This window comes from Equus quagga, chromosome 17 (assembly GCF_021613505.1).
Source record: "Equus quagga isolate Etosha38 chromosome 17, UCLA_HA_Equagga_1.0, whole genome shotgun sequence".
NCBI lineage: Eukaryota > Metazoa > Chordata > Mammalia > Perissodactyla > Equidae > Equus > Equus quagga.
This window is the reverse complement of record NC_060283.1, coordinates 41,239,111-41,266,475: the sequence shown is the minus strand read 5'-3', so window position 1 is coordinate 41,266,475 and position 27,365 is coordinate 41,239,111. Positions and strand designations below refer to the sequence as shown.

Genomic DNA, 27,365 nt, shown 5'->3' with positions numbered 1-27,365 from the left:
TCCTTGGTTAAATTTATTCTTAGGTATTTTATTCTTTTTGAAGCAATTGCATGGGCTTGTTTTCTTAATTTCTCTTTCTCATAGGTCAATATTAGTGTGTAGAAATGCAACTGATTTCTGTATATTAATTTTGTATCCTGCAACTTTACTGAATTCATTTATTAGTTCTAATAGTTTTTTGGTGGAGTCTTTAGAGTTTTCTATATATACTATCATGTCATCTGCAAATGGTTTTACTTCTTCCTTTTTACTTCTTCCTTATCAATTTAGATGCCTTTTATTTCTTTTTCTTGCCTAATTGCTATGGCTAAGACTTCCAATACTGCATTGAATAAAAGTGGTGAGAGTGGGCATCTTTGTCTTGTTCCTGATCTTGGAGGAAAAGCTTTCAGCTTTTCACCATTAAGCATGTTGTTAGCTATTGGTTTGTCATATATGGCCTTTATTATATTAAGGTACATTTCCTCTATGCTCACTTTGTTGAGAGCTTTTATCATAAATGGGTGTTGAATTTTGTTAAATGGTTTTTCTACATCTAATGAGATGACCATATGATTTTTACCCTTCATTTTGTAAATGTGGTGTATCATGTTGATTGATTTGCAGATGTTGAACCATCCTTGCTTCCCAAAATAAATCCTACTTGATTATGATGTGTAATCCTTTTAATCTATTGTTGAATTCAGTTTGCTAATATTTTGTTAAGGATTTTTGAATCTACCTTCATCAGGGATATTGCCCATAATTTTCTTTTTTTATAGTGTCTTTGGTTTGGTATCAGGGTAATACTGGCCCATAAAATGAGTATGGAAAAGTTCCTTCTTTGATTTTCTGGAATAATTTTAGAAGAATAGGTATTAACTCTTCTTTAGATATTTGGTAGAATTTACCTGTGAAGCCATCTGGTCCTAGACTTTTGTTTGTTGGAAGTTTTTTGGTTACTGATTCAATTTCTTTACTAGTAATTGGTCTATTCATATTTTCTATTTCTTCATGATTCAATCATAAAAGATTGTAAGTTTCTAGGAATTTATCCATTTCTTCTAGGTTGTCTCATTTATTGGTGTATAATTGTTCATACTATTCTCTTATGATCTTTTGTATTTTTGTGGTATTGATTTTCACTTCTCTTTTATTTCTGATTTTATTTATTTAGGCCCTCTCCCTTTTTTTCTTGATAAATTTGGTTAAAAGTTTAATGATTTTGTTTATCTTTTCAAAGAACCAGTTCTTTGTTTCATTGACTTTTTTCTTTTTTTTTTCTTTTTAGTCCCTATTTCATTTATTTCCACTCTGATCTTAATTATTTTCTTCCTTCTATTCACTTTGGGCTTTTTTTGTTCCCTTTTTTCTGGTTACTTTAGATGTAAAGTAAGATCGTTTTGAGATTTTTCTCCTTTCGTGAAGTAGGCCTGTATTGCTATGAACTTCCCTCTTAGTACAACCTTTGCTGCATCCCAAAGATTTTGGAACATTGTGTTTCCCTTATCATTTGATTTATTCTTTGATTTCTTCATTGATCCATGGGTTGTTTAATAGCCTGTTGTTTAGTCTCCATATGTTTGTGTTTTTTCTAGTTTTCTTCTTGAAATTGATTTCTAGTTTTACATCATTCTGGTTGGAAAAGATGCTTGATAAGATTTCAGTCTTTTAAAATTTATTCACACTTGTTTTCTGGCCCAACATGTGATCTATCCTGGAGAATGTTCCATGTGCATTTGAAATGAATGTGTATTCTGCTCTTTTGGGATGGAATGTTCTGTATATAGCAATTAAGTTGATCTAGTGTAATGTGTCATTTGAGGCCAATGTTTCCTTGTTGATTTTCTGTCTGGATGATCTAGCCATTGATGTAAATGGGGTATTAAAGACCTCTTTTATTATTGTGTTGCTGTCAATTTCTCCCTTTACGTCTGTAAATAATTGCTTTATATATTTTAGTGCTCCTATGTTGAGTGAATAAATATTTACACATATTATATCCTCTTGTTGGATTGGCCCCTTTATCCTTATGTAACATCCTTCTTTGTCTTTTGTTACAGTTTTTGTTTTAAAGTCTATTTCGTCTGATATAAGTATTGCTATCCAAGCTTTCTTTTCATTTCCATTTTCATGGTATATCTTTTTTCTATCCCTTCACTTTCAGTCTGTGTGTGTCTTTTGGTCTGAAATGAGTTTCTTGCAGGTGGCATATAGATGGGTCTTGTTTTTTTATCCATTCAGCCACCTTATTTCTTTTGATTGGAGAATTCAGTCCATTTACATTTAAAGTAATTATTGATGAGTGTATTTATTACCATTTTGTTCATTGCTTTCTGGCTGTTTTTGTGGTTCCCCTCTGTTCCTTCCTTCTCTTTCTCTCTTCCCTTGTGGTTTGATGGTTTTCTTTAGTGTTACGTTTAGACATCTTTCTTTTTTTCTTTTGTGTATTTACTGTAAGTTTATTCTTTGTGATTACCATGAGGTTCACATGCACCATCCTGTGTGTATAACAGTCTCTATTAAGTTGATAACAACTTAAACTTGAACACATCCTAAAAGTTTACATTTTTACTTTCCTCTTCTGTTTTTATATTTTTGATGACACATTTTACATCTTTTTATTTTGTGTATCCTTTAATTATTGTAATTTTAGTTAATTTTGTTTTTGTCCTTCAGTCTTCAAACTTGGTTTATAAGTGATTGACCCACTACTTTTATTATTTATTTACCTTTTCCAGTGAGATTTTTACTTTTCTATGTTTTTGTATTATTAATTAGTTCCTTTTCTTTTTAGCTTAGAGAAGTCCCTTTAACATTTCTTGTAAGGTTGGTTCAGTGGTGATGAACTCCTTTAGCTTTTGTTTGTCTGGAAAACTTTTAATCTCTCCTTCAATTCTAAATGATAACCTTACCTGGTAGAGAATTCTTGGTTGGGAGTTTTTTTCCTTTCAGCACTTTGAATACATAATCCTATTCCCTTCTGGCCTGTAAAGTTTTTTCTGAAAAATCTGCTAATAGCCTTATGGGATTTCCCTTGTACATAGTAAATTGTTTTTCTCTTGCTGCTTTTAAGATTCTCTCTTTATCCTTAACTTTTACTATTTTGATTATAATGTGTCTTGATATGTTTCTCTTTGGGTTTGTCTTCTTTGGAACTCTCTGGGCTTCCTGGATCTGGGTGTCTGTTTTCCCAGATTAGGGAATTTGTCACGTATTATTTCTTCAAATAGTTTCCCTGGCTCTTTCTCTCTCTCTTTTCCTTCTGAGACCCTTATAATGCAAACATTATTTGGCTTGATGTCATCCCACAGGTCCCTCAAAGTATCCTCACTTTTTTAAATTCTTTTTTCATTTTGCTGCTCTGTCAGGGTGAATTCCATTGTTTTGTCTTCCAGCTCACTGATTCATGCTTCCATTTTATCTGTTCTGCTGTTGAGCCCCTCTAGTGTATTTTTCAGTTTAATTATAACTTTTTTTTAAGTGAGGAAGATTGGCCCTGAGCTACCATCTGTTGTGAATCTTCCTCTTTTTCCTTGAGGAAGATTGTCTCTGAGTTAGTATCTATGCCAATCTTCCTCTATTTTGTATGTAGGATGCCATCACAGCATAGCTTGGTGGGCGGTGTATAGGTCCATGCCGGGGATCCGAACCAGCAAACCTTAGGTCACTGAAGAGGAGCATGTGAACTTAACCACTACACCACAAGGCCAGCCCCTAATAATAACTTTTGTTTGGTACCTTCTTATATTTTCTGTCTCTTTGTTGAAGTTCTCATTGTGTTCATCCATTCTTCTCCCAAGTTCAAGGAGCATCTTTATGGTCATTACTTTGAACTGTTTATCAGGTATGTTGCTTATCTTTGTTTCATTAAGGTCTTTTTCTGGGGATTTTCCTTGTTCTTTGGTTTGGAACCAATTCCTCTGTCTCCTCATTTTACCTGTCTCCCTGTGTTTGTCTATATATATTAGGTGAAGTAGCTACAGCCTTCAGTCTTATATAGATGTTCAGTGTGGCCCAGAAGCACAGTAACCCTTGATCACCAGAGCCAGGCACTCTATGAACCTCCCTCTTGTGGGCTGCATGTGTCTGTCATCTGTTGTAGGGCCTTGGCTATAGTGCAGGGTGGGCGGGGTACACAGCATTCACCCAGCCCAGTTACACCCCATTGTTATGCTGGGAGGTTGAGGTTGTGGCTCAGCTGCAGTGCTAGACGGGAGGAACTCATGCACCTGCTTCGTCTAATTGTGACTCAGCTGTGGTACGGGATGGGCAGGACATGCCCTTCGGTGCTAGTAGGTAGAGGGTTGGCCCAAAAGTGGCACCCTTGGTTCCAGCAACAGCAAGTTATGATGAAGTTGCAAAAATGGTGTCCACCAGTGCTTTCTTCCCCAGACAAAGTCCTAGCAGGGTCCTACCTCTCTAGCAGCTGCTTTCAGTTTAGTGAGTGGGTCTCCCTCCTTTATGGTCCAGGCACTTTTCAAACCATTGCTTTTGTGCTGGATCTCAGGTTAAGTGGATCTCTGCATGAGCCTTTTACAAGCAGGCCTCATTTTTCTATAATTCTATGGTTCTCCTGGTCTTAACCATCACTGATTTTCAAAACCAGACATTTTTGAGGGCTTGTCTTTCTGTTGCTGGTCACAAGGGTCTGGGTGCCTGATGTGGGACACTATCCCTTTACTCCTTGAGTGAGCCTTCCATGGTTTTTGGGGGTTGCCCCCCAATTGTGGGTCACTGTGCCTGGGATGGGGTCCCAGGTGAGGCCATGTCTCTGCCTCTCTTACCCTTCTCATTACATCTCTTTTGTTTTCCATCATGGAGGTGCTGTTCATCTAGTTCTCAGGTCCTCTTCAGAGGAAAAGTATTCCATACACAGCTATAAGTTTGTTGTGTCTGCAGGAGAGGATGAGTTCAAGGTCCTCCTACACTGCCATCCTGAGCTCTTGCCCTGTAATTTCATAGAATACTCACATCTTTAAGTTTTGTTTTTCGGATTTTTAAAAAAAATATCTTTGTAGGGAATAACCTGGTGGCACAGTGGTTAAGTTCACATGCTCCACTTTGGTAGCCCGGGGTCCACAGGTTTGGATCCTGGGCAAGGACTGAGCACTGCTCATCAAGCCATGCTGCGGTGGCATCCCACATAAAACAGAGGAAGATTGGCAAGGTTTTTAGCTCAACAACAGTCTTCCTCAGGGCCAATCTTCCTGATACACACAAAAATATATATCTTTGTAAACTTTGATGTATTTTTTCTATGCATTTATTAACACATTTGAAATTGTCATATACCTAAATAAATCTATTCATACTATTACATTTCCCTTACTTTAAATCAGTACATTAATTTACATTACTATAATTTTTTGCTATGGTTGAACATTTTTCATTGGTTTTTGGTCATTTGTTTTTCTTCTTCCAAAAATGCGTGGTATATATTGTGCCAGTGTTGCTGTTATGTTGGTGGTTTCCTGGGTTTTTTTGTAACCAAGCCGAATATGAATAGGAATACTAATATATAATATATATGAAATTTTGCCTATATGTGTTGTTAATATTTTGTCTCACTTGATGTGACTTTTTAGGTTTGTCATTGTATATTTCATCCTAGAGAATTATGAAAATTTTGTGCATTCAAATCTATCAGGCTTTTCCTATATGGATTCTAGGTTTTATATAAAATTTATAAGGATATTTTCCACCTCAATATTTTAAAAATACTTTATATTTGCTTCCAGAATATTTTAAGTACTTAATACTTTTTAATGTTTAAATCTGTAATTCCCATGGGATTCACCTCTTTGTGAGTGATGTGAGGTAGTAATTACTAGAAATCACCCCAACACTTTTTTCTTCATGAATTGCAATGTCCTTTTATGTGCCTGTCCTGTATTCATGGACCTGTGCCTGCACTCGATTCTGAAACACTGCTCTGTTTATTTCTATTCCAGTGCCAATTGCAGTTGGTTTAATTACAAACTTTACAGTAAATTTTGCTGTTCCTACTCAGTATATCTTCTGTTGCAAAGAAAAAAAATAAAAGGCACAGTGAGGCACAACAGAAAAAAAGATTTCAGATTTTCAGTAATTCTGGCTCACTCACTGTGGATTTAGAATCAAATCAAGACTTTCTCCTAATACCTCCCCAATTCCATTGGGACTTTGAAAATATAATGAATTTGCAGATTAATTTGGGTAGAATTGAGATTTTTACAAGGAAAATGAACTATGCATTTATTTAGGTCAACTTTTCTGTCCTTCAACAAAGTTTTATAGTTTTCTTTACATAGATTGTGCATGTTTTTACTTTTCTTGTCAACTTTATTGAGATATAATTTACATACAATAGAATTCATCACTTTAACCCTTCAACTGGATATGTTTTAACAAATGTGTATAGTCATGTAAATACTACCACCATCACGACATAGAACATTTCCATTGCCCACTAAGGTCCCCTTGTTTCCCTCTTCCCATTCTGGCTCTTGACAGCAGCTGATCTGTTTTTATCACTAGTTTTTTTCTGGAATTTCATATAAATGAATCCATACAATATATAGTTTATTTAAGTCTGTCTCCCTTCACTTAGCTTAATGCTTTTGAGACCTATCCAGATGGCTGTGTGTATCAGTAGTTATTCCATTCTTATTGCTGAGAAGTCCATTATATGGATATACAGCAGATCGTTTATCTAGTCACCTGTTGATAGGCAATAAGCTGTTTCCACTTTGGAGCTATCACAAAAAAACTACTAGGGACATGTTTATACAATATTTGGGTGGACATGCTTTAATTTTTCTTGGATAAATACCTAGGATTAGTACTACTGAGTCATATGAACATGAGTGCATGTTTAACATTTTCTGAATCTGCCAAAATGTTTTTCAAAGTGGTTTATACTTTTCTACATTCCCACTAGCAATGTATTGAAAATTCCAATTGCTTCACATACTCACCGGTACTTGGTATTCTTAGTGTTTTTAATTTTAGCCATCCTTAGTGGGTATGTAATTGTATCTCACTGTAGTTTTAATGTTCATTTTCCTAATGATTAATAATGCTGAGCATCTTTTCATGTACTTACTTGCCACCCATAGATCTCATTTGGTGAAGTGTCTATTCAAATCTTTTGCCCATGTTCAATTCAGTTATCACTTTATTTTTTTAGATGAAAGCACTATTTATGTATTCTGGATTCAAGTTCTTTGTTAGTTATGGTCTTATAATCTGTAGCTTACCTTTTCATTTTCTTACCGGTATCTGTTGAAGAGCGAAATTTTAAAAATTTTGATGAAGTCTAATTTAACAGGTTTTTCTTTTATAATCTGTAATTTTGGGTTTTATTTAAGAAATCTTTGCCTAACTCAAGAGCTTACGTTTTGTCAAGAAGTTGTATGGTTTAGCTCTTGCATTTGGATCTGTGATCCAGTTTGAGTTAATTTTTACATGTGATGTAAGGTAAGGATTCTTTATTTTTTGGCATATGGATATCTAATGTTCTAGCACCATTTGTTGAAAAGATTATCCTTTCTACATTAAATTAATTGCTTTCACATCGTTTTTGAAAGTCAGTTGGCCTACGAGTCTTGGTGTTTTTCTGGACTTCCTTTTCTGTTCTATTTATCTATATGTCTATATATCTTTATGTCAGTATGACACCATTTATAACTATAGCTTCATAATAAGCCCTGAAATCAGGTAATAAGGCCTCCAATTTTGTTTCTCCTTTTCAAAGTTGTTTTGGTTACATTAGGCCCTGTGCATTTTGAAACTTCTTCTATCTTTCAGTTAGCCACTTTCAAAACCACGTCACTGTCCAAGGTACCTGCTGAGCTCCAGCCATTGGTCCATGTTCCAGGCCCCCAAAGGAGAAATGGTGAAGGGCGAAAGATATCTTCCCCAGAGGTCTATCCTTTTTGTGTGAAGCTTTCCTAGAGTTCCCTCCCTCCCACACAATATTCTGCTCTCATCTTACTCATCAAATCTTAAACTGGTGGTCATGCCAGTTATAAAGGAAGTTATGAACTATGATATTTTGTCTAGATGTCTCCAGAATGCAGATATACTGTTAGTAAATTAGGAATGGAAGATGAATATCTGGAAAACAATATGAAGAACTGACCTCATCAATTCTTTAAAATTTGTTAAAGCCTTTTGGAATCTACCATGTGATCGATATTTGTAAATATTCTATGTCATTTTAAAATAATGTACATTTGAACTATTCGTTGGGCTCGGGCTTCTCCTCATATACATCTTCTTTATTAAGCACAACTTTGTTGTTTAAATCTTCTATATCCATAGTAAATTAGATTGTATTTGTTCCATCAGGTATGTATAGAGATGTGTTAACTTCTCCCATGATTTTGTATTTACCAATTCCTCCATGTTCTGTTGTTTTACTTTAAGTACTTTGAAGCTATCCACGATTGTTATAACAGTGGATTTTTTCTTTTATTATTAGACAGCGTTCCTCTTCATTCTTATTAATGCTTTTTGCCTTAAAAATCTCTTTTTCAGAGTGCTAAGATTTTTGCATTAACTTTTATGTTTTTTGCTCCCTTTTCATAAAACCCTCCTATGCAGATTTGTTTTATGTCTCTTGTGATATTCAGTTTTTTGTAATCTTCCCTGATTATCCTAATCTTTTAATAGTTAATTTTTATTTGTTACTTTTATTATGATTCCTGATATATGTGAACTTACATATTCTATATTATTGCTGACCATTCTTTTTCTGTGTTTTTGTGTCTTTTTCCTGCTTTCTGATGGATTGAGATTGAATTTTGTATTCCACCGTTTTCCTCTGCTGGTTTGGAAATTGGAGATAAAATTTCAGTAATCTCTTTAACCACGCCCTGACCTCAAAAGATGACGAGGGTCTTAGCATAGATTCCCTACAAATTGAACATCTCATTTCCATACTTAAGCTATTTTTCTTTAACATTTTCTTATTAATTTTCTTTTAATTATAAATTTTGAAACTTATCACTTTTACAGTCAATAATTATTTAAATGATTTTTTTATCATCATTGTTTCTTTTCTTTGGTTTCACTTTTTGTCTAGCTGAATTAAATCACTGGTTCTTTTAGTGAAGATCTCTAAGTGGTAAACCCTCTAAGTGTTGCATATGCAAATTTGTCTTTATTTTGATAGAATTTTTTTAACAAGTTTAAAAATTCTAGGTTGACATTTATTTCTCCTCGGTACAGTAAAGTGATTACTGGAATGTCTTCTGTAATGTATTGTGTAGCTGATGAAAATTCTTCTTTTACTTTGACTGTCATTTCTTGGTTAATAATCTTTCCTTTCTCTCCGAAAGCTCTTTTCCACATCACTGAATTATTAAAATTTTAAAGGTATGGAAAAATTGGGAAATTTTACCATAAGCCCCATTATACTTTTACATAGATTTACAATTAACATTGTACCATTCTTGCTTTACCACATTTCTGCCCATCTATCCATTTCTCTACCCATTCTCTAACCCATCTTTAAGATGGAAATATTACAAAGTTGCAGACATCAGTACACTTCCCCCCAAATACTTCAGCATGCCTATCATTAATTGGAGTTCAATATTTGTTCACAATTATTTATTTTCTTTTTTAGCTAAAATTTACAATGAGATGCACAAATATTAAGTATATCATGTTATGAGTTCTGATTAAAGCATTTCCCTGTAGAATCTAAATCTTTATCAACATACAGAACATGACCATCACCCTGGAAGTTAAGCAAATCTCCTCTGAGGATCCGAGAGAGACTTTATTATCCTGATATATTTCTAAGGAGGGAGACGTTCTCTATTTTATACTGGTCAGGAAACAAATCTGCCATCTGACCTGGAGGGCCACATTAATTCTAGCTTCCAAGGCTGTTTGCCATTCAAACATCCTTGAAAAGATACTCTGAGGCATGTGGAAATGCCATGAATTGCCTCCCAACAAATTCACCTCACACAGCAGATTGTGGCAAATTTCCCCATAAAGAAACCACTCCAATAGCCATTCTGATTAATCTGACCAATGGAGGCCGGGACCAAATCCATTCAATTTGTTTCCTGCAGCCTCTAATAAATTTCATAAACCGTAAATGGTTTTGGGTCTTTTATGACCACCCTTGCTGTGCAAGTCACGTGTTTGCATAAAGGAGGCAAGTGAATGCCTGGCTTTCACACAAGAAGTACAATCCCAAGGGCACACATGGTGCTCCTGAAAGGGAAACATTTACAATTGTTGAGGTCCCTAAGCAGACATACATCAGCCAGGGTGAAGGTAGACAGTACCTCCAATGTGGGCCCTTGGCCAGCTGTAGAGGCTTAGAGTTCCTAGCTCCATTTATTGGATCTAGTCATTGATTGGGGTGGGGCGGGGAGGTGGAGGGAGGAGCACTGCCTGAGGACAGTCTATCCAATCTGTTCTTTTTGCCCATGATACCCACCAGAAGGCGTTCTTCCCCCTGCAACCCTCCACTGGATGACTAAGAATCAGGGTGGGGACAATGTCTGGAGGTATTCTGCATGGAATGTGCAGACACTGTTTCTAGTGTCTGTTTTCTTGATTCTGGTACAGAATGGCAGACTCAGCATCTCCGTGGTACAAGAGGTGTACCAGGGCAGTTTCCTTCTGAAAGAGGGATTCAGGGCAGTTCCAAAAGATAGATGTCATTAACGTTCCTCCATTTCCTGTCCCTCCTAGGGTTTAGGGTGTTCCCTCCTCAGATACCTGGATTTTTGCTCTTCCTTCAGTGCCACAAAATCTGTGTGTGCCATTCCAGTGCCTATAACTTCATCTTTCTTTCCCAATCATCTCCTATTCTCAGCTTTCATCCAGAAGGGTCAGATATAAGCAGAGCAAAGGCATTTCCATAAAATATAGTCAAATTTAAATCTGAATCCCCCAGGCACTCTGAAGGCTGTGCCCTCTATGCTGGTTGGGGAAGCAACCATCATTTCCAGCAGTAGTCAGAAAAGAATCTTGAATTTTTGGAACTGGTCTATATACCATTAATCCCTCACCGCTTTTGTCCTGATCACGATTCAGGAAGGAGCTGATTCCTTCCTGGGGACAGCTGCCTTCGGTGACCAAAGAGCTGTACAGAAGAGTGTGGAAAGGAAGAGATGAGCATATAGAGTCAGACAGTCAGTGCATTGGGTGTAGCTCTTGATAAAGGGCACACCATTGTCAGTCTGCAAATGATCTAGCCAGCCATGCAATTTGCAGATTGTTCTAGAGCTTCTTGAGCTCTTCTTTTAGCTATGGAGAAAGCTGATGTGAGAGAGAAATGAAGCAAAGTAGAAAACACAAATAGAAGGCAGACACCATCTCCATTAGGTTACCCCATTATCCTCTCTCTTCTCACTCAGTCAGGGCTCAAATAGAGAGATACAAGTATGGTCTCTCACTTTGTCTCTAGCTACCTAACTGCAGTGAAATAGTATTGCTGGAGAGTACCCTGCAGAACATGACAGAAGCTGTGTGTTTTGTTGTCCTGTAAGAATCAGTGAGGCTGACTAGATTGGGAGTTAAGACGGTTTTATTGATGCCTGGTTTCTCTGCTAAAGCATTCTGTTTTGTGTGAGATTTGAGAAGTGAAGTCAAAGGAGACATTCTGTCTATGTATGTTATGTACCAAAAATACCACTGGAAGAAAGACCGAAATTTTAGAGATTTGTGGAATAGTTTCCTAAGTGCTCCTATGTCTTTATAGGAATGACCCCAACAGGAGAGGAAGGATGCATGTACAATCGCAAAATGAGGCATAATGAAGAAATCTTCTCTTTCAGGGTCAAGAATGGACAGAAATGAAAATGTGAATTTCCACTCTGAAATACTTCCTGTGACCTGTGGTCAGGCAAAGGGGATGTTATATAAGAGAAAATTGAAACGAGGTGGGTTTCAAGGTCTACTTTAATTTGCAACTTCTATCTGAAAGAATCACAGAAGTGATGGAATTACCCATCTGAATTACACATCTTTAAGGAATTGGAGCCCCAGTTTGGCTTGAGAGAAGGAGGAAGGGATCCCTAAGAATAATATTTTCATGCTTTAAGAAATCACACACGTTAAGTGCTTCCTCCACATGGAAGTGTCTATGGGGATGCCCAAACAACCAAAGAGAAGTGCAAGCACTTCAACCTATAGATGGAAAATATTGCATATTTTACTTTGAATCAGAAACAAAAGGGAAGAGGCCCTCAGCCTCCACCTTCATATCCTCTTCCCTTTCTGGATCATCATCACCAGGGCAGGGTGCTTGATGTAGTGAGAAGATCACAGAATTTCGAAGTAGAAAACCTCATTCCAGCCTCAGTTATGCCAAGTGATGGATTCATCTGAATAAAGAATGGGCCCTTTCTGAGCCCAAAATTTCTCAACTAAAAAAGAGAAAATAACTAAAGACTTGCTTCATGGTGTGAATGTGAGAGTTAATTCACATAAAGAATGTAAAATATTTGCCTTTTTAAATTATAAAGCTTCACAAAAATTGTCTATTATGATGGATGTTATATCAGACATCTCTTAATATGGGTTTGTGGACACCAGTTAATCAAATGTTTGCATCATGACTTTTTTAAGCAGCTTTAGTGAGATATAATTCATATACCATACAAGTCATCACTTAGAGCGTACGATTCATTGTTGGGTGTGTTTGGGATTTTTTTGTATATTCACAAGATTATACAACCATCATTAAAATCTAATTTTAGAGCATTTTTGTCCCCCACTAAAGAGAACTCCATGTCTCTTAGCAGTCAACGCCTGTTCCCATCTCACCCCACCACCCAGCCCTAAGCAACAACTAATCTATTTTCTGCTCTATAAACTGGCCTTATTGAGGCATTTCATATCAATCGACTCATATAATATGTGTCTTCTTGTGACTGGCTCTTTCATTTAGCGTGATGTTTTCAAGGTTCATCCATGTAGTAGCAAGTATTGCACTTCATTCTTTTTTATTGCCAAATAATTTAATATTCCATAGTATAGATATGCCATATTTAGTTTATCCATTCATCAGTTTGGTTTTTTCCCACTCTTTGGCTATTATGAATAGTGCTATTTTGAACATTCATGTACAAGTTTTTGTGTGAATATATGTTTCCAATTCTTTTGGGCACATACCCAGCAGTGGAATTGCTGGGTTGTATGGTAATTCTATGTTTAACTTATTGAGGAAAAAGCAAATTACTCTCCACGTTGGCTGCACCAGTTTATATTCCCACCAGCAATGTACGAGGGCTCCAATTTCTCTGCCTTCTTACCAACACTTGTTATTGTCCGTCTTTTTTATTATGGTCATCCTAGTGGATGTGAAGTAGTATCTCACTGTGATTTTGATTTGTATTTCTCTAGTGACTAATGACATTAAGCATATGCCTGTCTTCTTTATATAACTTAAATTTTCCACTGAATAATATTTCACAATTATTTTAATGTCAGCTGTCCAGGATTTCAGGGACAGAAAGATCTCTGTTCAATAATGCCATTAAATTGTATAAGAATGGTTGTAATCAAGGGCACAGATGTTGCTGTGGTACTATTTTGAGCCACAGGACACCCACCTGAGGTCCAAGTCCAACTTGAAGTTCTGTCTCCACATTGCCCCCAGGGCCATCTGGAGACTCTGTATCCTCAGAAAATTGAAATCCTCTCACTCTTCAGAATCACTTGTTTTTTCTTTTGTGGGTGATTTTGGAATACTTTTAAAAGGTTTATTTTGATGATAATTATCAATTTTTTGTTGCATAAAGGTTAAAGAAATGTTGCTACAAGGCAGGAAATCTCCTTTGAGGGGACTTATAGGTTGGGTTTGGGGTTTCTGGAGTCTGGGAGGAGAGGCCAGACTCTCTGGCAATTGCTCTTGAGCCCAAATTGGGTATCTCCAGATCCAGTGTAGTGGGAGGCCACCAGCAGAACTCTGAGGACCAAGAGGTCTCAGGATCAACTTACCCTGGTTTTACAGGAACCTTGGTGAAGTGTATACAGAGTGAAGGTGGAGACTGGATGACCCTCAGGGAATTTGAAGTCAATGGAGGCCACGAAAAATCAAGTAACTGGAAGCTGAGTGTGCGCTGTGGTGGGAGGCCCCTACGATGGCTGATAGAGGTATTCCAGTAACAGGGGCCGGGAGATGTGACTTTCCTTGCTGCTTCCTAAGAATAAGGTCACTATTTGTTCACCAAATATTTGTTGAGTTATAGCAGAAGCCACGATGCACCAGAGTTTATCCTCTTGCCAAAGAGAGGTGTCCCACACTCATAGCCTCAGTACAATGCATCACATCAGTGTGGTACAAGGGGCTCTGTCAGGGTAGATGCAGGAGCTTGGAGGAGGGAAAGGTCATTCTGACTAAGGTGAATGCAGACAACTTTATGCAGTGAAAGAAGAAGACAGTGTACAGTCAAACAAGAGGAAAAAAGACACTTCAGAGAAAGAATGACATGGAAACCAGGACCACGACTAAAGTAGGTCTGTGGGTTGAGGTAGACGGATTGTGTGTGATGAGGCATAATCCATCAATTGGGGTTGTTTGTGGAGAGATTTAATGCCAGGCTAAGGAGTTGAAATTCATAACATAGACAATGCAGAACCAGGGAAGTCTTCTGAGGTGTGAAATGACACATTTAAAACATTATCTTAGACAGTCATGGGGCCTTGAAATGACTTCAGTGTCTTTCAGCCCAATGAACCTATAGTCACCCTACAATGCTCAGCTCAAACGTCACCCCTCTCTGAATAATATTCCCTGACTGGTCTGGCTCCTGGTCAGCCCTTCCCTGGGCCCCCTGAACCCACTACTAAAGTCCTTTTTACACTACCTTATACTTATCCTTCCATGCATTCTCTTTTTCTCTCTAGACTGCTCTAGTGTCTGTGTGTGCCCAAGATTGTCCAGAGTGTGTGACACTCAGTAGGCATGGGATAAGTGTGTGTTGATTGAATGGCTCTGCTGTAAGGACTCAAGCTGGAGTGGCATTTATGGGAATGGATAGGAGGTGAGAGATGTCAAAGGGATGGTGAAGAAAAACCTCTTAAAACTTCAGAAAAAGCACAAGAGATGGGGAAAAGTTTCTAAAGATGATTTTCCAGCTGCCATTTATTGAAGTCTAGAAGAAGTACAGGTGAGGCAAGGAAGATGGTTTCTCATTTAGACACCTGGACTTTTGAACTGATAGTGGGATGTCCAGGTAGAAATATTTGAGAGGAGGTGGGAAATACCAGACTCACAAAACAGAAACCCAGGTTAACCATGTACTTGGATCTTTTTATCTTTCAGGAAGGATTTCTGCCTAAACCTCCAAGAATATACACCAAGAAAAAAAAGGTGATTATTATATAACTTCTTACAAGTTCTCATCACCTGACTGGTTTTACGTGTATGGCATGTTATTTTATGCTTTCTCAATTGGGTAATTATAATTAAGCTTCCTCCTCTCATCTCTCCTGCTTTTTTTTTTTTCACTTGTTTCTTCAGAGTTGCAATTTTGAACATTATGTTGTATGTAAGGCAAGGTCTTCTTTGAACAGTAATCCATTTGACATGGGGATAATATGGAGTCATCAAAATAGACCTCATGAATGTGCTTTAGCTATAGATGCAGATTTTGTAAGGATGTCAAAATTGGAAAAGCAAATATGATTATGGAATACATAAAAATATTTCATAATAGTGTCATCTTCAACTCAAGCCCAGATTTTTTTCATCAGTGTTAATATTTTCTAACTTCATTGAAATCTGATGAAACGAAAGTTTTCTCATAGTCATTCAGATGACCCTGGCCTAGTAGATACTCTATTTTGGGATATTAATGAAACCATATATAGTCACGTGTCACTTAATGATGGGGATATGTTCTAAGGAATGAAACATTAGGCAATTTCATCATTGTGCAAACATCATAGAGTGTAGTGTAGGGGATCAAAATTTGTCACCCCAAAATGTGTCCCTTTAACATGAGGATTATTTCAGGCTGATTATTTTTAAGAAATAAAAGACTCAGAAAGTTTTTCTTCTTATCTGCCCCTTAACTGCCTAAAAGAATTCAGATTTTAAAAGAACCTGTCTCGGGAAGCAAGCTATCACTTTAACATAACATGAACTAGGTGGTAGACAGTGAGGAACCTAGAAAAGCATGTTTGCTGGGCTCCCGTCTGTGTTCTTCTATTTCTGTGCTGCCCAAACACACACTTGTTTTCCAAATGTTTGCTCCTTTCACCTACCTGTGAATTGCCTTCCTTCCCTTTGAAGTCCCCGACTCTCCCCACCTCAAACATCTTTTGTTTTTAGTTGAAAATAGTATTTAAGGTGAGGCTTTGGCCATATGGTGAGTTACTCAGTTTTCCTGGGTTTCGCTTATGTATATGTATTACTAAACTTTTGTTCGTTTTCTTTTGTTAATCTGTCTCATGTCAATTAAACCTAAGACCAACAGAAGAACCTAGAAGGATAGAAAAAAATTTCTTCCTCCTCTAAAGTACTTACACAAACCTAGATGGTGTAGCCTACTACACACCTAGACTATATGGTACTAAACTTATGAGTCCAGCTTTGTATATGTGGTCCCTTAGACTGCAGCGTCATCATGCAACATATAACTATATCATTTCATGAGATAGGCAACTAAAATCATTTTTTTCTGATCCTTTTCATCCTTTTCTACATTCCAATAAAATGTACACACAGAATTTGTCTCAAGTAGAAATTATTTGCCCTTCATGAGGATAGTGCTGTTGGAGAGGAAGCTCTTGGGAGACTGATGTATCCTATAGAAGGAGCTGAACTGGAAAATTGTGTACTTTGATGTCACTTCTTTGGATGCCCTTTGGCTCCATCAGAGGGGCTGTGAAGACCTCCTTTCTATCTGTGAAAGTGACTTCTCCCTCTGTGGAAGAAGGTTATGGAGGCAACAATCAAATAGGTTAAGTGCAGTGCATGGATTCCACAGCCCTAGCCCTGTGCTCCTTTATTTAGGATGGACGTGGACATGGGGTCACATCACACAGCCCATGGCCAAGAATGCATGGGGAGGAGACAGCAACCATTCCAGTGAGAGTGTCCTCACCCCTGTTAATAACTTTTCCTGGGACAGATATTACGGGCCCATTTAACGTTGACTTATAATATCCTCGTGCATTAATCATCGGACTTTGCTCAGGCTAAATCTCAGCTTGGACTACACACTGGAATCACATGAAGACCTTTGAAAAGTACCATTGCCTGGATCCCATCCTAGAGGAAATTCTGCCTTAATCAGTCTGGGCTATGACTTGGACATTAGGATTGTTTAAAAGTCCGCAGAGGATTCTGATACCAAAATTAGCCATTCTATGACTTAAGAATACCAGTGCCTGTTCCCCAACCCAGCCCAATTGATTCCAAATCTCTGGTGTTGGCACCAGGACATTAGTATTTTATATATTCTCCCCTGAAGATTCAAATGTGCAACTGGGCCAAAAGACAAAGAGCCAAAGAATTAAGAGCCTAATCTTGTTAAAAAGGTCATTCGTGGCCCTCTCAATTTTACCAAATGTCAAGGTAGCACATAATATTGAGTTTAATTTTGGTCCTTATTCCATCTTTTCCTTGCATGACAAAGGGCTCAGTCACAGACCAGTTCTTTGTCATGAATACACATGTATTTGTGTACAATAGAGTATATCTGTACTGGTCTCTTTATATTTGATCTACAAATTCTCTTGGTTTTAATGATTAGGAGTTATTCTACAAGATTTGGATGCAAATACTGTCAAGTTTTATCTTCTCTAAATGAAATTAAACCTGGTTAAAGTCCTCACATATTGAGACTCGTGAGAAATCCAGTATCAGTTGATTCGGGGAGTGCCTCCCCATTCTTTCTATAGAACAAAGCAACCACCACACTCCATGGCCATTCAGAGATGGCTCCTCCACATCTTATATGTCAGGCTAAGTCATGGGACATCTTCCCTCAGGCTCCTAGAGCCAAAGAGATCCATCCGCCCTGGCACCCACCTGCCCATCTGTACCCATGGGTCTTTCCAACCCGAAGGCACTGTCACGGGCCCAGGAGCCCTCCAGGCACAGAATCCACAGTCCAGAAACTCCTACCAGGCCCTTCAGCTCTTGGGGAGCCTACAGCCAAGAAAACAGTATGCAGTGCTTTCTTAGGAGTTTATTCCATCTTATTAAATTCTCAATATATCATCCTTCCATGAGTCAGTTTAGTTATTGTGGTGTAGACAAATGGACTTAACACTTTTATTCAGGAACTTGTTTTATCTGCAAGGTAATAAACTTATTCAGATTCCAGTAAAATCATCCTGTTGTTGTTAGTCTTTCTGTGTTAGAATCTCTGATTTTATAGGGAAAAGTGTTCTGGTCTGATGGACAGATCCCTCCTCCTGAACTTCACTGCAGACCACGATTTCTTCTTCTGAAACCTCCACTCCACGCTGTTCTTTCATAGCTCAGGGAGAAGCATATAAGTGTCCAGGCAGGTTCACACAAAGGCAATGAGTTCTAGATTCCCATAGTGCTGGCCTTCTGGGATCTCACAGGAGATCGGACATTGTTTTATCTTCTAGCTGGAAAACACAGATAAATGTGCGGTGTGCTTGGATGAAGGAAGGCTGTTCTGCTGCCATAGTTGTTTGAAAACCTTTCACGAGGACTGTCACATCCCACCTGTGGAAACTCAGAGGTTCGTGAGATGCAGCCCCCTCTATCCTTATTAGTAATGCTTCTTCCTACCATGCACACTCCCCCTGCTGTGTTCCTACTTGTGTCTAGATGAGGAAAGAACAGGGCCATAGGCACAGGTCCAGCAGTGTGATCCAGAGAGCTGTTTAATGATGCTGGCAGCAGGGGGTCATGTTCTTTGCTCTCCTCGGGGATGCCAAGGCTGGTGATTGGATCCTTTGCCAACATGCATGCTACTAGAAGTTTTCCCGTGTGGACTCCTGTTCACAGGGGTGGAAATCTCAGTTGTGTGTGTTCTGTGCTTATTCTGAAAAGGCAGGAAACCTGGCCAGGTTCTTTCATTTTGCCATGTTCTCAACAGGCTGATGGAGGCCTGAGGCCCCCAGGAGTTGAGGCCTAATTTCTGAAACTCAGGCCTGGCAGGCAGGGCTCCTTGTTCTCCTAGCAGCTCAGATGGGGAAAGGAGAGCCCACCACTCACCCTGACACCACTCTCCACCCGCAGACTCCCTGCTAATCCATCAATGGGAGGAGGGTCATTGGCTCAGACCCCAAGTGAGTAACTCTGGGAAGTGTCCTCTTCATCCTCCAGCTGTGTCTATAGGCCATTCCTGAAAGAAGGACAGTGGCAGCCATAGGAACAGTGGCTGTTTCCAGGGGCCTTACCCTTGCTCACTTATGCCCAACCTCTCAGGATCCTGTGGAGTTGCACCTTCTGCAGGATGAGTATGTCTTCAGGAAGCCAGCAGTGTCACAGGGAATCTGAGGTCCTGGCAAGGCAGATGGGGCCTGAGGAGCAGTTGGTGAGTCAGATTCATACTCCAAGGCTTCTCCTTTCTGCACACATGTGAGAAGTCAAACAGATAAAGGGCAAGGGGAAAGGCATCCACATGGAGCCTGCTCTTTGGAGCCATGCCTCAACCACTCTGAAACCTCACCAGAACTTGTTTACAGAAAAAAGACTCAGCTAATACTTGTCTGTTTCCAAGAGCCAAACATGCTTGAGGAAACTTCTGAAAGACTGGTATGGCCATGCCTCCCCTTGGGCGTTCATATGGGCTCATTCCCTCCAAGTTGCTTTTCATTCACAGTCTCCTTCTTTTGCAGAAATGTGAGTTCCTCCTCTTGAAGATCTATTGCTGTGTAGAGAGCTCCCTTTTTGCAAAGACACCACAACATAATGATGTAAGTAACAACACGAACCGTGATTACAGGCTGCCGTGATGATACCTGACCTTGAAACAGGCTCCTGTGGGATTTGTTATCTGAATTTCATGGGAATGAGGACACCAGCTGTCATTATCTTTACCTCAATGTAATTCTGCTGAATTTTACAGGAATCCACAGAAGGCAGACTTTGAACTATGTTAGTAACTCTCCCATTGATATTTTTTTTCAAAACCTAAAGGAACTCATGGGTTTGGACAAAATCAAGAAGCAGCTAAATGAACAGGGCTACCCCCAAGTAAAAGAGTTTGTGCAGGACTTGCACCTCATCTTTCAGAACCACACGGCATCTTACGAGGTAGGTGGCTCTCCCTGCTTCCATTTCATTTTCTTTCCACTGAGTTGCTCTGCCCTCATTTTCAGGTGCTGGGAAATTTTACAATTTCCTTCTTCCCATGACAAGTTTGCACAAGCAAGTGTTCTGGAAGTGAGTGACTTCTTCCATTAAGGACAAAAGTTCACTGTGGTAGAGTAACTGAGTCAGAAGCTATCTCTGCAGCCAGAACCCCAGGCCCCTGAGAGCTCGTTCTCCTCTGCAAAGGAGACAGGTGCGCACAGAACAGTCAAGTCCTGCCTAATCCAAACCTAAGGGGAAGAGGATTTCCATCTAAGAGTCATATTGTGCTTCTTATCTCTCCCCAAATATATTCACTGAAACTTGGCGAAATCCCAAACTCCAGATTCCGTTGCATGTGAATCGACCCTATAGTTAACAGGGATCAGCTGAGGGGAATAGAAGTAATTAAAGGAAAGGAAGACCACTGATTGTACTTAGACATTTTTGTACTATTTGAATTGTTACAAAGAACACAGATTACTTTTGTAACTCTCACTAAAATAAATAACCCAGCCATTAAGTTAGAGTCCCGAAGTGTGATAATGATTTTCCATTTCTGACCAATGATGTGAAATAATCATGCTCTTAGGAAAGAGAAGTTACTCTTAGCTGTGTGAGTTTTTAAGCTTAACCTGGTTAATGTAACTTAGGGTGTTTAAGACAAGAGTCTTAATCAATCTCAATTGCAAGCTGTCTAACTGGTAATGGAGTTCATTATTTTTTCTTTTTTTTTTTTGTTCCTTTTTTTTTTCTGTATGACTTTGGCCTAATGGAGGCTGAATTTGAGAAGAATTTCAAGGAAGTGTTTGCTATACAGGAAGCAAATGAGAACAGTTCACTGGTGTAGTGGATGCTGGTGGTGCCCCTTTGGGCAGGCTTCTCATCCCCAAGTTGCTGTGAGGGTTGGCTGCTGATGCCACCCCTCCCCAGAATATTGCCTTTGGCCAAATGGACCCACCCTCACCTGCAAGTTACTCCTCCCTGGATTGGAGCCGGGCCCCAGCCCCAAGGTGGAACCAACCGTGTGGTGTGACTCATGTTCCTGTGCTCCCCACGGGATCAGGCTGGAGCTAGTCTCCAGCTGTCACCACATCCTTGCTTACCTTTTCCCGCCATAACATCTTGCTTCCCCCACTTCTCCCAAGAGAACTGTCACAATAAATCACTTACTTAAGAGACTTTACCTCAGCCTCTGCTTCTAGAGAACCCAACATAAGATAACGGACCTAACAAGCAGGCCCTAAGGATGGGGCTCTGCAGTTGGATCACTGTCTAGCAGATGGTGACAGGTGGAATACTGATGTCCTGGGATGCTGTAACAGTACAGTTGCCAAACTTTCACCTGTAGGAAACTGGATGAGATAAAGCGGAAGAGGTATAGCAGCCGATGCAGTTGTCTGGCATTTACAAAGGGAGAAATGGTAACTGTAAGAACTGTGGATTTGGGTGCCTGTTGCTAAGTGCCACTAATGTGTTGAAAAGAGTAAATGGCAGGCTTAAATCTATTAATCACCTCCTAAAGCAAAGAGACCTTCATACCTACAACTAGAAGGCAGACGGTAATGAAGGCCTGGCACAGGCCCTAATTTTAGGCATGGCATAGTTTCAGAGATGTCTGCATTCAAGGCTCAGGATGATCACTTGTGCGAAAGTCAGGGCCCCAATAAAGAAGGAGTGAAGGTCTGAAACTCAGAATGGGGGCTTTCTATGCAGATGCACATGAGAACTCTGAACTCCAGATCCCCTTGAACCCACTGGGCCTGCAGAAGAGAACTCCTACCCCTTGTTGGAAGACAGACCCCTACCCTCCCAACCATCTTGCTTGAATGAAGACTACACAGGGTTCTCTCAGCATGACCCAGCTGGGCAAGTTCTGGGTTGTCCTGCTAGCTGAACAAAGCTTTTACGGCAATGGAGCTGCAGGACTGGCCAACATATATCCGCAGGATCCAGGAGATTGTGTCTGGGAGTGATCCTGGATGGAGTAAGGTGGAATGTGAAACTGGAAAAGAGAATTGTCGATACAGGTGCACTCTCCTGTGCCACAGAGTTTAATTATGCTGGCAAGGGCCAAAGATTATGACTCTAATATGCCCCTGGGTGGCTCTTAAAGGCTTGGTATAAGCCACAGTACACATTAGATGAAGTGAAAGTAGAGATACTTCATGTGCCAGGGCAGACTATGGAAAAATGGGATCTGAACACCTAGGAAAGTTGGCATGGCTCTACTCTCCACAGCTGGAAAACCCACCCATCAGGTGATTATGTTCCTCAGGAGGCTTCAGAGATGCTAACTTAATAAGGTGATAAGGAACATACTGCTGAGGGGGCACCAGCATCCTTGAGATGCTCAGTGGGAGCTGTCCTCCGTAAGTCAGAATAATGTAGGAATGTTTTACAAAACTGGATTCCCTAGTCACAATGGAAATGATAGGATTCCAGAGTAACAGGAGCCAGGTGGCAGCATTTAACCGTCAGAACAAGATAAAATAATTTCTGTAATGGGCAGCAAGGTTAGAATGACAGCCAGGGCGACCTCGTCCATGGATGTCTATGGAGATAGCTAATAGGACACAGCGTTCTTACAGGCAAAACACATGCGCAGCCAACAAGAATATTGCCTCAAAATATCACCAAAAGAGATTAAAAATAGATGGGCAGATGGCTGAGATCAGCTACCCCAATAAAAACTGATGATCCTTTGCCTGGTTCCAGACCACAACCATTTCGTAGACCTAGAACCTGCTGATTGAAATGAGGGCAGGATTAATAAGAAAGAACTTTGCAAATTTACATAGTGGTGATTCCCTCAGTTCTTCACCAAAGAAACCTATGGATATTTATTCAAGTAACCATATGTCAGACAAAGGAAAATACACAGATCTTGTAAGGATTGTTGATATAGTATCTGAGCTGATGCTAATACCTGGAGACCCAAAGCACCATCATGGCCCCTGTTAGAGTACAGTGTATGGAGGTCAAGCACTGTCTTGCCTAAAAGTGAGTCCATTCGATCCACAAAGCCAGCCAGCAATCATTTCTCCAGTTCCTGAATGTATATTCTGGACACACACAGCAGTTGGCCAAACTGGTTCTTTAACCTAGTGTTCCTTAACCTATGAAATAACAATGACCACCTTAGGAAAGGCCAAGTGAAAAGCCCTAAAACTGGAGTTTCCCATGGTGAAAATAGTAAGTTGAAAGCCATGTTGTATTCCTGGGGAGTGAGGGAATAACAGAGATTAGTGCCATCTGCAAAGATTTAAGAATGCTGGGGTTGTAATCCCTATTACATCTCCATTTGATTCAGCAGTCTGGCTTCTGCAGAAGCTAGGTGGTTCATGGCTACAACACGAATGACAGACAATAATGTACAACTGAAATTTCACAAGATTGTAACCTGTCATTAACTCAATAAAAAATTTTTTAAAATGCTGAAGAGTGTTCTTCAAGCTGAAATGAAAGGATGCTAATTAACATCGTAAAAACAAGAATGTGAAAACTCACTGGTGATGGTTAATATACAGTCAAAGTCAGATTCTCTGATATTGTAATGGTGGTATGTAAGTCACTACAGCTCCACTTTAAAAGTTAAAAAAAATGTATTAAAAATAGCCATAAATACAACTTGTCATTGGATACACAAAATTAAAAATATGTAAATTTTAAACGTGAGAGGGAAAGAAGTAAAAGTATGTTATACTATCATTGATGCAAATAATCAATAATCATTCTATAGTAAATAACAGAGTTCTATTTGAGCCAAACTGAGGACTGTAGCCCAGGATTCACAGCCTTCTCAGGGTAAGAAAGCACTCCAGGGAAGAGCAATTTTAAGCACAGTTATATATCATTTCTAAACAAAGATGCGTATACCAAATAAGACAGGGGTACATTTCTTCAGGGGTTCAAGGAGATGTTTGTCACAGATTAGTACATACACAGTGGGTCAACATGACCCTGGCATCATGGGAAGGAGACATCTTCAAAGAGTACTGGTGTAATAAGGAGGATGGCATTAATTCTTATCTTCAAAGAGTATATTCTTTACTTTAAGGTAATGACTAAAGGAGATGTATAATATATGTTTGACAAGCCATAAGTCAGGCTTCTTTGGTTCCAATAAAATTTAGGGCAAACTAGAATGGCTTTTCCATATTCTTCAATAGATAAAAATTTTCTTATATCACTTTTGAAGTTAAGTTGTTACCAGCTTAAAATAGGAATTATAAATATATTTTGTGTAAGTCTCATGGTTACCACAAAGGAAAAATCTGTAGTAGATATACAAAAGATTATGATAAATGAGTCAAAGCCTACTGCCACAAGTCATCAAATCACAAAGAAAGACAGCAAGAGAGGAATCAAGCAACAAAGTATGTATGAACAGTCAGAAAAGAATTCACAAAATGGCAATAGTAAGTTCTTACCTATTGTAATTACTTTAACCATAAATGGATTAAATTCTCCAAACAAAAGACATAGAATTGATTTAAAAAACAAGATCCAAGGAGAGAGACATCTGCATCATGGCAGAGTGAGCTTTTCCTTTAGTCTGTCCCCCTAAGATACAATGAAAAGGGCATTCACAAACCAACAGATGATATTCACACAACTCAATAGACATCTGAGAGATCCACACAGCCATATGTCTAAAAGTAGGGGTGCTGGACCCCTCTGGGAGGTGGTGAAAGGAGGTAAGCAGATCTCCTCTCTCTCCCCCAGTGGCAGCAGGCAGCAATCTAGGGCACCAGACTTGCATGTTGGCCATGCAACTCTGAGAGAAGGGGGAAACGGCAGCCCTCTATGGGAACACTCTCACTCTCAGAGTTGCCTCCCAACCTGTAGGGACACGCCACACCAAGGCAGCTAAGCAATCGTGGGGGCATCCCCACCAAGCTGAGCAGCCCACACAGCCAGACAGTGAGTGCAGAGCAGGAGTGTGCAGAATCAAGCATGCCAAAGAAAGAACCCCTCCTACCTTGCACACCAGCTCAGGTAGTCAGCCAGAGCAGGTGACACCTGACAGAGTGCCTGTACATACATGTGTAAAGCAGTGGCAGCCAGAGGGCAAATGCAGACAGGCCCTCTTGGCACAGCTTCCAATGGACAGGCACAACTGCCAGTTGTTGCAGCAGGCTCAGAAAACAGCTCCTGCCCTACCCCCAGTGGTGACAGGTGGAATCTGCAACCAGATTCTACTAAAATACAATGGCAAAAGTCTACTCCATCAAATAGCATGAAGTGTATTAACACTCCAGACCAGAAGGAAAATGACAATGACCCAGAAATCAATCCTGAAGTCACAGAAATTTACAATCTCAATGAGAGAGAAGTAAAAACAGTTATCCTAAAGACACTCAATGAGCTACAAGAAAACTCAGAAAGACAGTTCAATGAACTGAGGAATAAAGTTAATGAACAGAGGGAGTTCTTCATAAAAGAGATTGAAACCATAAAAAAAATCAGAAATGGTGGAGATGAAAAACATAATGAATGAGATAAAGAAAAATCTGGAATCCTTAAAAAGCAGAGCTGATCTTATGGAAGACAGAATTAGCAATTTAGAAGACAGAAATATAGAAATGCTTCAGATGGAGGAGGAGAGAGAACAAAGGCTAAAAAGAAAGGAAGAAATTCTCTGAGAAATATCTGACTCAATTAGGAACTGCAACATAAGGATTATAGACATTCCAGAGGGAGATGGGAGGGAGAAAAGAGAGGGTTTGTTCAAAGAAATAATGGCTGAGAACTTCCCAAACCTGGAGAAGGAGCTGGAATTTTATGTAAATGAAGCTAATAGAACTCCTAATTACACCAATGCAAAAAGACCGTCTCCAAGGCGTATATCAGTAAAACCAGCAAAAGTTGATGACAAAGAAAACATTATGGGCAGCAAAGTAGAAGAAAATAACCTACTAAATAACCCCTATCAGGCTCTCAGTGGACTTTTCAGCAGAAACCTTACAGGCTATGAGAGAGTAGAATAATAAATTCTGAAGACAAAAACTTTCATCCAAGAATATTCCAGAAAAGCTATCCTTCACTGGAGAAATAAAAGCTTTCCCAGATAAACAAAAGCTGAGGGAGTTCATCAACACAAGACCTCCCTCACTACAAAAAATGATCAAGAAGACCCTCATACCTGAAAAAGAGAAAAGAAAGAGTTGACAAAGCCTTGAGCAAGGAGATAAATAGACAAAATCAGAAAATCACAGCTCTCTATCAGAACAGTTTAGTGAATACTTAATTATAACATTAAGGGCAAAAGGAAGGAAAGCATCAAAAATAACTATAATCAGCATCATGGCAGAGTAAGTTCTCCAGGTAATCTCTCCCCTCCAAAATACAACAAAAAGGACATTCATACTCCAACAGAGGACATCGAAACAGAACAAAAAAAACCTAGGAGAGACCACACAGCCGAACAACAGAGGGTGGAGAGGCTGGAGCCCCCCTTGGAAGAAGTGGAATGGTAAGAGAAAACTCAGAGAGGGAAGGAATGGGCAAGGGGACATTCCTTCATGGAAACATCAAGGATCCCCTGAGGACCCTTGCAACCTGGAGGGAAGCCCTCTGCCAAGGCAAAAGCTTTGGGGAGGGGGTGACCTCATCAAGCCAACACCCCAGGAGAGCAGATAGCAAGAACACAGCAAGAAAACCTGAAAGCACACAGGAGAAAGCACCCCTCTCCTCACCTGCCCAGCAGCTCCAGTGCCTAGGATCTCGGCAGAATGCAGAGGGCTCAGAATACACAGCTCTTGACCCACACCCGAGGCAATAAGCAGTAACTGTGACCAAATAACACCAGGATGTGGAAAAAACAGAGCCACTCCCTCTAGCAATAACAAACATTATATTAGATCTCCAGACGAGAGAAAATGACAAGAACTCAGAAAGCAGTCCTGAGGACACAGAAATATGTAATCTAAGTGACAAATAATTCAAAATAACTATCATCAAAAAACTCAATGAATTAAGAGAAGATGTAGAGGAACAATTCAATGAGTTCAGGAGCTACTTCACAAAAGAGATTGAAACTATAAAGAAGAAGCAATCAGAAGTATTAGAGATGAAAGACATAATGGAAGAAATAAAGGAAAATATGGATTCCCTGAACACTCAAGCGGACATC

General features: G+C 39.4%; 1 protein-coding gene across 4 annotated transcripts in view; it reads left to right on the top strand.

The window, feature by feature from the left end:
- Nucleotides 1-21,413, top strand: part of SP140L (SP140 nuclear body protein like) — a 59,807-nt gene extending 38,394 nt beyond the window's left edge. For 3 of the 4 annotated variants that reach the window (XM_046643715.1, XM_046643714.1, XM_046643713.1), the window contains 8 exons: nt 11,772-11,876; nt 13,952-14,094; nt 15,266-15,313; nt 18,553-18,668; nt 19,361-19,469; nt 19,774-19,851; nt 20,075-20,191; nt 21,006-21,413. In XM_046643715.1, the coding sequence (XP_046499671.1) occupies nt 11,772-11,876; nt 13,952-14,094; nt 15,266-15,313; nt 18,553-18,668; nt 19,361-19,469; nt 19,774-19,851; nt 20,075-20,191; nt 21,006-21,077 (788 nt within the window). In that variant the 3' untranslated portion in view covers nt 21,078-21,413. The remainder of the gene's footprint in view (nt 1-11,771; nt 11,877-13,951; nt 14,095-15,265; nt 15,314-18,552; nt 18,669-19,360; nt 19,470-19,773; nt 19,852-20,074; nt 20,192-21,005) is intronic. The other variant, XM_046643716.1, reaches the window with a different exon arrangement.
- The last annotated feature ends 5,952 nt before the right edge of the window (nt 21,414-27,365 follow it).